Raw genomic sequence first — 11,855 nt, forward strand, 5'->3', positions numbered from 1 at the left:
TAATTTATCATGCTCTAAGTCTTTCCTTTCTCCAAGAAATCAAAAATCTCAAACATGGTCAACCTAATCTACTTATGATGGGCTATGTTAAAATGACTTTTCCCTAGGATTGAGATTAGACCCTAAGTCCCTGGAGTATCTTGAATCCATTGCCTATTAAAAGCAACTGAGGGGGGCGCCTGGGTGGCACAGCGGTTAAGTGTCTGCCTTCGGCTCAGGGCGTGATCCCGGCGTTATGGGATCGAGCCCCACATCAGGCTCCTCCGCTATGAGCCTGCTCCTTTCTCTCCCACTCCCCCTGCTTGTGTTCCCTCTCTCACTGGCTGTCTCTATCTCTGTCGAATAAATAAATAAATAATCTTTTAAAAAAATAAATAAATAAATAAAAGCAACTGAGGGGCCCTGGGTAGCTCAGTCATTGGGTGTCTGCCTTCGGCTAAGGTTATGATCCCAGCGTTCTGGGATCAAGCCCCACATTGGACTCCTTGTTCAGGGCAAAGCCTACTTCTCCCTCTCCCACTTCCCCTGCTTGTGTTCCCTCTCTCCCTGTGTCTCTATCAAATAAATAAATAAAATCTTAAAAATAAATTAATTAATTAAAAAAATAAAATAAAATAAAAAGCTACTGGGTAACTTAAGACTCCAGTAGCTAAATGGACAAAGGACACAGTCATTTACTAGGTAAAAAGTACATGGCTACGGGCGCCTGGGTGGCTCGGTCATTAAGCGTCTGCCTTCCACCCAGGGCGTGATCCCAGGGTCCTGGCATCAAGTCCCACATCAGGCTCCTCCGCTGGGAGCCTGCTTCTTCCTCTCCCACTCCCCCTGCTTGTGTTCCTTCTCTCGCTGACTGCCTCTCTCTCCGCCAAATAAATAAATAAAATCTTAAAAAAAAAAAAAAAAAGTACATGGCTAATATTCACATGATATCACTACTAATTGTTTTTAACATAAAATAAAACATCTACCAATCTAATTTGCAGTTAAAAAATATTAACAAGTCATTTATCCAAAGACCTATAGATTGTCCATGAATATGTAAAGTCCTACAACTCTTCTGGAAAGGAATCTGACTATATGTATCAAAAATCTTAAAAATACACTCTTAAACCTCGTAATTATAATTCTTGGTACTAATCCTAAAGAAAATATTTTGAAACATAAGTAAAGATTGATGCTCAAGAATTACATAATAGCATTATTTGTAGAAGCAAAATTTGGGTACCACTACGTGTCCAAAAATAGGGAAGTATGTAAATTATGGTCCATATGTTAGAGTAAAAGCATCCATGATAAAATAATGTTCACTAGGAGTTTCAGTATTAAGTTTAAAAAATGGGATATAAAGTTATATATATGTAATATGACTTCAACTTTGTACAATTATACACAGTTAAAAGACTGTAAAGAAATGAGCTAAAATATTAATAGCAGTTTTCCCTCTTTGAGGTAGTTATCTTCCTTTTTATATTCCTATATTCCTACATGCCTGTATTTTAAAACCATTTTCACAACAGGCACATAATTTTAAAAATTGGGGTGGGGGAGACACATAAAGAATAAAGATAAAACAGAAAAATTTTAAATGCCTAAGAATTTTTTTCCTCCTTAAATTTAAACAAATAAAAAGATCAGGGTACGTATCTCCTCCCTTTTCCGGAGTTACTTTTCTAACCCCCTTTCTCACCCAAGTCAGCTTAGAAAAATTCAAAGGGTTGTAAATGCAGATCTGCCACCCTATAATCCACAATGCCTCAGCAGACCCTTGATGAGGATGTTCAGTGACTCACCAGTAGAGAAAGGGGAGACATGTAAGGCCCCCCTGGTCTCTTTCGAAACTTCAGGCTCCTGGGTGCCCACCACTCCAAGGACTTCAAAGTGTTGTTCTCCTGCATAAGAAACACTACTTTGGCTGGAGGAAGACAAGTGTCAGCAAGCCCTGCCAAACACATTTCATCAGATGAAGCCATGAATAACCCTCACAAAACACATTAAGTGTAATCAAGGTTGATCCTATATCCTGATGATACAAATTATGGTTTGAATTTGACGTATGATATGTAGATTCGCTTTGGAGGATATTTTACAATCACAAGCCAAAGGAAGGGAGGAAGAGGGGAGCCGGAGTGGGGAAGGGATGGTGAGGTTTTTAAAGGACAGTATCAAAACAAGAAAGGGCTGATTAGAATGGCCAAAAACAAGGGTATAACTTAGTCAATGTGAGAAAAGAACAGCAGCTATCTTATAAATACTGACCTGGGGGAAGGGATGGGAGGCAGGAAGCAGAAAAAGAATGGCTAGAAAAGAGAATTAGTTGAAGAGATTACTTAGACAATTACCTTAGTGATTAGGGGGCTCTGTGGAACCCAGTTCAACTTATGGAGGGGGGCACCTGAGTGGCTCAATCTGTAAGCATCTGACTCTTGGCTTCGGCTCAGGTCAGGATCTCAAGGTTGAGGATCCAGCCCTGCCTCAGGCTCTGCACACAGCAGGGAGTCTGCTGAGGGATTCTCTTGCTTTCCCTCTGCCCCTTCCCTTGCTCTCTTTTCTCTCTCTCTCTCTCTCTCTCTCTCTCTCTCTCACACACACACACACACACACACACACACACACACACACACACAAACTCTCTGTAAAATAAATACTTGAAAAGAAAAGAACTGATGGAGGGCCCGAGGCTCAGAGAAAAAGGCCCATGGCTCTCTCAGAATTTGGACTAAAAAGCTGGACTAAGGGAGAAATAAGAGGAAATAAAGTAGACCCAGACATGAAGCCATGCAAAGAGTATGTTAACTTATGTGTATTACCTTTATCTGTTTAAAAAAAATAGTTCTAAATTCCCAAACTACAGTAACAGAGATTTTTTTGTCCTTAAATCAACTGAACATGGGTAATAATGATGACCTGCTATGGAAGACTAGGAACTAGGTTTCTGTTCTAGGGTCAAACCTTAAAGAGAAAAAAAACAGAACCATAAAGAATTTTTTGCCTAGGGGTGCCTGGGTGGCTCAGTTGGTTAAGCCACGCCTCCAGCTCAGGTCATGATCCCAAGGGTCCTGGGATCAAGCTCCACATAGGGCTCCCTGCTCAGCGGGGAGCTGCTTCTCCCTCCCCCTCTGCCTTTCCTCCCTGCTCACTCTCTCTCTCTCTCTGTTGTATAAATAAATAAAATCTTTTAAAAAAATGAATTTTTTGCCTATAGTGATGCAGTTCGCATATCCACACACCGAGGCATAAGGGTTCTAGGTCTCATAATGATAGTAATGAGTTGTTCCCCTCACAGGAAGTGAAGTGCTAATGTATGTAGGTTTCCATTTACCACTCACATTTTCTTTATTTGTGGATGAGCTACATACTGCATCTTTCTTTCTGTTGCCATGGTCCAAAGTATTTGGAGTGCTACAACGCAGCTGTGCCTACAAGAGAACATTTTTCTGAGAATATCCAGCATCCTTGAGCCACAGGTGAGGTGCAAAGCCTCTGTCTCTCCAACTGAGAAACAAACCCAAACCCAAGAAAGAGATGCTACTCACTGGGCTGCATTTCGTAAGGTGCTGTTGATGATTCCTGCAGACCAAAAAAACTGCCAGTCAGTTAACCCCAAATACTGTTTGGTTATTCGTCAGTGGCTTGAAGCATCCCAACTTTTCCTTCCTTCCATGCTAGGAGCCCTACATCCAGTTGATGTGTCTCTTTGAGTAACAATAAGCAGGGCGCTCTCTGGTAAATATGAAGATGTTGAGTGACGTCCTGGGGATAAGGCCCTCATTTCATGTGTATAACCATATATATAGATATGCATCAAAGATGATGAGTTTTTCCTACATTTTACGTAGACACAATTGACTAATTTTCCAGCTTTGGCTATTAGGAGCTAATATTTATTTTTTATGAATTACTATCCTTCCTGCCAGGATTTTATCCAGTCTCCGTGGGTTAGGACATTTTAAATAAGTCAAAGAAATTACAAGCAATCCAAAGTGAAATATTCACATGTATTATTAAAAACAGTCATGGAGGGGCACGTGACTGGCTCAGTCACTGGAGCACGTGCCTCTTGATCTTGGGGTTGTGAGTTCAAGCCCCACACTGGGTATAGAGATGACTTAAAAATAAAATCTTTAAAAAATAAATAATTAAATAAAAATTTAAAAAGTCATGGAATGCTTTCACTAGTGCACCATAGTGGCACCTAATTCACCTAGATATTGAAGAACAAAGTTCTAAGAAGATTAAAACAGTCAGATGGAAACCTTACAATAAGCCTAAGAAGTGAAGAAGTTGAATTAAAATTACCTTTCATTCCTTGAGGATTCCTTGGTTGAACATTTTACATCTCCAACAAAGAATCCCCATGAATAATAATACTAAACATCATAAAATGCTTGGTATGTGCTAAATTTCAACTTTACAAGAGCATCCTTACATCCTTATAAATTTCATCTTAATATGAGAAGTGTTAGTATTATTTCCATTGTTACTTATAACAAAGGAAGAAACAGAGGTCCAGTGAAGTTAAGAAACTCTTCAGAGTCACAGCTGGTGAAACAGTAAGCCACTGGAATCTAGATGCTCTAACACAGCCCTACTCACATGCAGGTAACAGCTGATGCCTAAATGTAACATACCAATTTCTGTCATTTTTAAATATAACACAGATTGTATGTAATGGTTAAAATGAACTATTTAGATCTGGGAAACTTAAAAAACCTTTCAAAGGAAGGATCTAGGCTTTGAAGCCCACTTACACCCAAAGCAAAAGGTTCTGTATTCTATAGAGTCTGCACAGGATAAAATCTGTGCCAGTGCTGAAAAGGCTTTAGCATGGGGGTCGTTTAGCGAAAGAACTTACATCCCAGTTAAATGTATTTCCTGAGGTCCTTTAGAATCCAAGTGACCTGTAATCAGATATGAACAGTTATTCTTGTCCATGCATTCTGTCTTTCCTTCTGGTTTTCTTCAATTCTTAATTTCAAAAGCTCATGTTTTGAACACAAAGGCTCTTGATAGATACTAAGTTTATGGTACAAGGTACAAGTTCATGAAAACTGAAGAATTTACATGTGTCACAAAGAAAAAATGCTGGGAAACAGTGCGCTACCCTAAACAACAGGGATTTTTTTTCATGAGTAGAAAATAATTTTTATCGCTCAGGAAATCTGAAAGTAGAACAAATACTAAAGTGGTTGACTAGTTACTCCTTTTGGACTCAGACCCTACAAAAACACAGGAATTAGTTAACAAACATTTATGTTTGTTTCTTTGCCTTTGCTCAAATTAGAGTAGGGCATAAAATGTCTCATTTTAACTACTACTTTCATTCCTACCATCACTTAGCAAAATATTCCTTCCTGTCTAAATTTTTCAAATGCAACGTGACTCTTATTAATGATATTTCATTTCTCTTCTTGGCTTATCATTCTCAAAAATCCACTAGGTACTCACAGAATTCCAACTTCAAGGATCTCCACCTACTTTTACAACCTTCCATCTCTATCTAACTACCCTGTCCTCTCCCTTAAAAGCCATTCTTTCCCTTGAGGCCTTTACCTCCCTTCCCCTTACCAGTTTCATCAAGGTCTATGAAAGTGTTAAGTTGATTGGCAGACATCTCTCCACCACCGCTAAGATTCGAAAGATCAAGGCAACATTTTGGGGTTCCTCTATAGAGACATAATAGTATATCAAGATTCCTATTAGGTTGCAATATCCTTAAAAGGCAAAGATCACATTATCCTCTTCATCTGAAACACCCCTCAATAGTCATTCACACAATCTGAACAGTGTCCAAATAAATCTAGCTGCTTTTTGGCAATATTTCAGAGTAGGCTGAGAAAAATATCCCACTTTTCTCTACTCCAATTATTTACGTGTCATTTCTCCTCACCAACATAGTAAGACAAGTAATTTTTTTTAATTGAGGACCAAAGATTATTGGCTGAAGTCGGTCTTGACCCCACATCTTCTCCCCTTCGCACTGTGAGCACACAGATTTGATTTCTCCTTGGAGTCTCTAGTACCTCTCAGGTCTATAACTCTCCAACTTTGTTTGCTAGCTGAGGCATCAGAGCATGGCATGACCAGAATTTAAAGAGCAATAACAATAACACTGATATTAATAGTAATACTCATAAAACAACCAACTCATATAACGCAACAGAGTTTTCAAAGACTTCTCCCAGACATCATATCATTTCTCACAAGATCATAGTAAGATAGGAAGAGATGATTATTTCTATGTCACAAAAAAGAAACCTGAGATTCAAGGGTCATACAGTAATGAAGGGCAGGGTTTAAAACTTCATCCCCTACGGGGCACCTGGGTGGCTTAGTCGTTAGGTGTCTGCCTTCGGCTGGGGTCATGATCCCAGAGTCCTGGGATCGAGCCCGCATTGGGCTCCCTGCTTGGTGAGACTGCTTCTCCCTCTGCCTGCTGCTCCCCCTGCTTGTGCTCTCTGTCAAATGAATAAATAAAATCTAAAAAAAAAATAAGTAAATAAAACAAAACTTCACCCCTGATCTTCGAGTCAGAATAATTTCTTAAAAACCCAAAGACTATTCAGAAAAGCAAAGGAGATACTGTGTGAAAAGTGAATTTACCCAGACAACACGCTTAGGTTTGCAGAATCACCAAAGAGTTTGTTCACTGGAGTTCTAGGAAGATCTGAACAGGTAGTAAAGGAAGTGTCTCTCTCCAGGAGGAGGTTTAATATCTTCCTCCGACTGGATCTAAAACTGGGTCCTGAGCTGGGGCGTCCCTCCTCTCCTGCGGATGAAATGAATTCTGCAGACATGGCCTCCGAAACCTAAGGGGAAAAATAATTAATTAATTAACTAACTAAATAAATAAATAAAACCTAGCTAAGAGGTGAACGTCATCTACACAGGCACCTCACAGACTGTCCGGTTTTCACAACCTCCTCCACCCTTCCCAGCAGGGGCCTAGCGGCTCATACTGGGGGGGCGGGGGGGGGGTATCCCAATCCCAACCAACGAATCACAGGTCGGCCTGAAGGTGAAATCGCACGTGGCCCAAGCCGTTTGGCCTTTACCTCGGAAACTGGACTTAACTAGAGGCAAACGTAGGGCTTTTTTTTTTTTTTCCAAGTCAGGTTTACAACCCAATGTGGGGCTCGAACTCACGACCTCAAATCAACAGTCCCACGTTCCATCGACTGAGCCAGCCAGGCGTCCCAAACCCAAGACTTCAAAAAAGGAATGAAAAGAGGCTTTCACTTGTTCGGGGGCCACACAGCTCGTGATTCATGCCAAGGACGGAATTCAGGTCTTTAAACTCGCGACAGTGACTTTTTAGGTCCCCTGAAGTTCTGTTTGTGGGACCCCGACCTGACCCTGAGGGGACGATGGGGTCTCGGATTCCGGTGGAGAAGGCCCCGCGCTTACCTCAGGAGAAACAGAAGTGGGAAATCAGTCACAAGCGAAGCCTTGAGCAGAATTAAAAGAAAACTGAGGAAAAGAGTCAATTAACCAGACTACAATTCTGCTTCTAGACAGGATAGGCTCGAGTCGAGGTTTGCGTTTCTCTCAAGAGAGGGTCGAAGTTATCGCCTCGGTTCAAGAATACCAACAGTCACAGGTCCCGGCTGTTCAAATCTTCCGCCTTCCCAATAAACCTATCCCATTCACCTCAAAGCTGCGCCAGCCAATCTGCGCGCGCCCTCCCGGACCCCCACGGCCAATCGTTTGGCTCTACATCTCCAGAGTGAGCTTGCTTTGGAAGGAACACAATTTGCCCCGCCCCTCAGACAGAACAGGATGTCCATTGGCCCATCAGCGTTCAGAAAGCCCCAACGTAAGCTCCGCCCCCTGGGTGCGTGGCACACCATTGGCTCTCCCTCTGGCCAATCGCCACAGCCTTCCCAAGCTCTCCATTCCCTCAGCCCCTCCAACCCCGGGAGATTTAAACTGCACTCCGTGAGCGATTAGCGCTCTTCAGGATAGTATCTGGGGAGATTTGTTTGGATGCAGGGTGTTTTAAACGTTTCTCTTTCCTTGCTTCTTTCTTGTGTTGTTACGTGGGTCTTTTCTTCTTCGTTTTGCTTGCCTTCAGTTGGAGATGGAGCCTTTTCCACTGGTATGGCAGATGTTGAGACGGGACAGGTGTGTGTACTTATGCTGAGCAGCGCTGGCTCCTTCCAAGAGCGTTCCTTCTTCGGTGTTCCTTTTACAGCGCAGCATCTCTTAGACTCTAGGTTATGCAGGATAAAGGAAATTTCTTTTGAGGGAAAGCGGGGGAACGGAATCATCTCTTGGCATAATTCTTATCACAGTCCAAAGGATTATGGAAATTTGGACATTGATAAGGTGATATTAAAAAATTAGTCTCCCCCCAAGGTTTATTTGTTTTTGTAATTTCTACACCCAATGTGGGGCTCAAACTCAGGATCCCGAGATCAAGAGTCCTATGGTCTTCTGACTTAGCCAGCTAGGCGCCCCAAGAATTTATTCTTGAATTTTTTTCAAGAATTAATTATTAAAATCGAGGATTTGAATAATCCTGTGGGAGTAGTGGTGGGCATAGATGAAACAAGATTTGCCATGAGTATTAGCTGATGGGTAACTAGGGATCCATTATATCACTACTCTCAAAGTTTAACATGCATACTAATCATCTGGGGATCTTGTTAAAATGCAGGTTCTGATTCAATAGGTCTGGGTTGGGGCCCAAGATTTTGCACTTCCAACAAGCATGCAGCTAATGCTGATGCGGCTGGTCCCAGGACGATACTTTGAGTAGCGAAACATTATGCTGTGCTCTTCTCTGTATTTTTGAAATTTTCCATAATACCAAAAAAAAAAAAAAAAAAAAAACCAAAACTATTCTAAATAACCTGGAAGCTCTTTAAAATGCAGGCCCCCAAAATGATGATTCAATAAGTCCGGAGTGGGACATAGGAATTATCAAGGCTCCCAGGGGCTACTCGTGCTGATGGCTTGCAGACCAGTCTGAGAAACAAATCAGAAATGCAACCTTTAGCTTTGAGAAACAGTTAAGTCAGAAATACAACCTTTATCTGGTGTCCGCATACAGTTTAGTCTGCCAGGTTTTATCCTAATGCCATTTTCATCTGTAGAATCTACTTCCCCAGAAAGAAAGTGTGTGAAGAGTCTTTGCTCTCCGGGATTGAGATGGTGAGTGTGGGAGTCAGCACAGAGCCCTGCCATGCCAGGTGAGTTTGAAAACCACACTGGGGGTTAAGGGAGTGTGTGTGGGATGAGTTGGTTTCTGCTTTGATAACCATAATCACACTTCATGGGGCCACTGTATACTTCCCCTGCAGGTGGGAGGTAGAGACAGATGAAATTGTTCTACAGCGGCGGCAAAAACAGATAGATTATGGCAAGCGCACACCTGGTTACCAGTGTTTCCTGCAGCAGGTTCCCAAGTGAGTGCACTTGTGGGTGGTCACAACAACAGCGTTATCCAAGTGGCTTTGGTTCAATGTAGGGTGATGAGAAGTTACTAGAATCTGAGGGCTCTCACAAGGTTGCATCATTACTACAACTAATTCTTCTGCAGTGTAGCCCCAAAAATACATTTTCAAGAATTTTTTTTCAAATGGAACAAATCATACTTGGCCCATCAGAGTTTTTAAAGTTCTTTCAGTTTGTTATGAAGTTTTTTCTAACGATTTTTACCTCATACCTCCAGCTGACTTTGCTAATTACAACATACTTGCCTAATTACATGTAAGTTTCCATCCATACACGCAACCTAAATGTATAAAAAGGTAGTATGTATTTCAAACGGATGTCAGATACTGTCTTTATATCTATCTTGACTTCTAAGAGAGTTGGAATATCTAAATTACCTTTCCCAGAAGAATATTAGAAATTAAGGAAGTTTAGTGCTTAATCCCATCTGAAGATTTATTTTTTCTTATTGAATTGAAGGCATTGGTCCTACCTCACTCTCAGGAAATCCCTGAGTCTCCGAATTCACTGTGATAAACAATGAGCCGTGCCCCTTTATCCTGACCTGAATCTGACACATATTTGTCATTGCCAGGGCAAAGCGACAGCCAGGACTTCACCCTCAAACGCCAAACAAGAAGAGGAGGTACAGCCGTCGCTCCTGGGATGCCCAGATCAGGGAATGGAGAAGAGCCCTACATTCCTGGGACCCCCCCCAGCCATCCCCTGCAGGGCAGGGGGTCTGAGGGGTGTGTGCATTATTCTTGGTTCCTTGTTTGAGTGGTGGACTGAGCCCCACCTCTCCTCACTTTGCAGAGGTTTAGCTTTTACTGGCTGAAAAGGGAGAGTATGAATGAGGTGCATGTTCCTCTGACTCTGCCACCTTCCTAGGCAGGGAATGGAGTGTCTCTTAGAGCCAATGGGTTCCACCCCTTTGGATGACCTCCCCAATTACTGGTTCCAGGCCCTGGAACCCTTAGTGAATCTGGATGGAGAACAGAAGGGAGCCCATGTAGTATCCTCTTCTAAAACACATTGGAGCAGGGTTAGAGATGGGGTCTGGCCCATGAGGTAACAATTAGGATGGGGTTCAAGGTAGTAGTCGAAGAAAAAAAGAAGAAAAATGGGGAAAAATAGGACATGAATTTAAAAAAATCTGAGAACTAAACGTAGCATAAGGAGATTTAATTGTAGTTGGTAATGGTGGGAAAGTTGGGTTGCATTGAAGGTTATTTTATACTTGATGAAAGGGGTATAATCTTCCTTGGAAATGAGACCTTGAAACCTGACATGAAGCGTTTTGGGTTTTTTTTTTTTAAGTGTCTCAATTTATTTCAATGTTTTGCAAATGAGCCAATGCTAACTTCTTATTCTCAATCACTGAACTTTATTAAGCATGGTTAATAATAAAAATGAGTATCACCAAGTGGTGAAGACCATGGGCTTTAGAGCCTCAAGGACTGCTTTGTAATATTACCCTGGCCCACCACATGGGCAATCACTTAATCTCTCCGACCATTTCATCCGTCAAATAGGGAGATTTGTCTCATTTGATGATTCTAAGCAAAAAAATGAGAATACATATTTAAAGTAAGTAGCAGTCCCTGGCACATAATAAGTGCTCCACAACAGCAATTATTGGAAACCATATCTCCTATACTTCATGACCCCTGCCCCCTCTTTTGCCAAGGGATTTTAAATGTGCAAGGAAAGGAAATGTGCAGTGCATCTTCCCTCCACCCCCATTTTCTTGATAAATAGCTCACTTTGCCTCTACTCTTCTTTTTCGGTTTGCAGACTTGGTGGCTCCTGCCCATTCCCTTCCCTGGCTCTGTGAGGAAGATTCTCACCACTGGTTCTACTTTCTAGCTGATCAGTTATATATCTGTCCCAGATTTGAGTGAGGCACAAAATATTTAGAGAAAACAGACATCTTTCAAGGGACGTGTTGCTAAGTGTAATAGTGAAGATTACTCGCATTACTACTTCCCAATAGATTTTAAAAAATCTAAAACTGCCCTACAAAGAGATCACAGCACAAAGGCATTGTTTAAAACTTCTTTTCCCATTTTTGCCTGCTTTTCTAAACCTTCTTTGATAGCTGAGACTCAAATTTACATAAGAGCCAGTAACCATTTAGCTGTTCCCCAACCTCTTTCCTACTAACGTCTACATTCAGTCTATTCAAAAAAGACTTAAACTTTGGCTGAGGCGGGAGGTGGTGGCAGTGGTGGAAATTCAATAAAGGGTGGCATCCTCTTCCTGAAGAGGAAATACATCTTTTACCCAGCTGCCTGTTCCCTTCCTCCCTCCCTTTCTGTCTTAATGAAAGTGGTCCAGCTTTAACCACCATACTCCCCCCCGCCCCCCCACCCCCGCAAGCAACTGAACCGCCTATGATGTCATAATCACAACCCCAT

At 41.8% G+C, this 11,855-nt stretch overlaps 1 protein-coding gene and 1 pseudogene across 2 annotated transcripts in view; one reads left to right on the top strand and one right to left on the bottom strand.

Moving 5' to 3' along the window:
- The window catches only part of CDC25C (cell division cycle 25C), a 28,862-nt gene extending 20,916 nt beyond the window's left edge, over window positions 1-7,946 (bottom strand). For both annotated transcript variants that reach the window (XM_057307156.1, XM_057307155.1), the window contains exons 1-7: window positions 7,405-7,946; window positions 6,601-6,806; window positions 5,566-5,663; window positions 4,853-4,898; window positions 3,534-3,567; window positions 3,327-3,416; window positions 1,791-1,889 (exon numbers count right to left, since the gene is read on the bottom strand). In XM_057307156.1, coding sequence (XP_057163139.1) covers window positions 1,791-1,889; window positions 3,327-3,416; window positions 3,534-3,567; window positions 4,853-4,898; window positions 5,566-5,663; window positions 6,601-6,794 — 561 coding nt within the window. In that variant the 5' untranslated portion in view covers window positions 6,795-6,806; window positions 7,405-7,946. The remainder of the gene's footprint in view (window positions 1-1,790; window positions 1,890-3,326; window positions 3,417-3,533; window positions 3,568-4,852; window positions 4,899-5,565; window positions 5,664-6,600; window positions 6,807-7,404) is intronic.
- A 158-nt stretch (window positions 7,947-8,104) lies between these two features.
- Window positions 8,105-11,355, top strand: LOC130542741 (oocyte-specific histone RNA stem-loop-binding protein 2-like; annotated as a pseudogene).
- The last annotated feature ends 500 nt before the right edge of the window (window positions 11,356-11,855 follow it).

This window comes from Ursus arctos, unplaced genomic scaffold (assembly GCF_023065955.2).
Source record: "Ursus arctos isolate Adak ecotype North America unplaced genomic scaffold, UrsArc2.0 scaffold_5, whole genome shotgun sequence".
NCBI lineage: Eukaryota > Metazoa > Chordata > Mammalia > Carnivora > Ursidae > Ursus > Ursus arctos.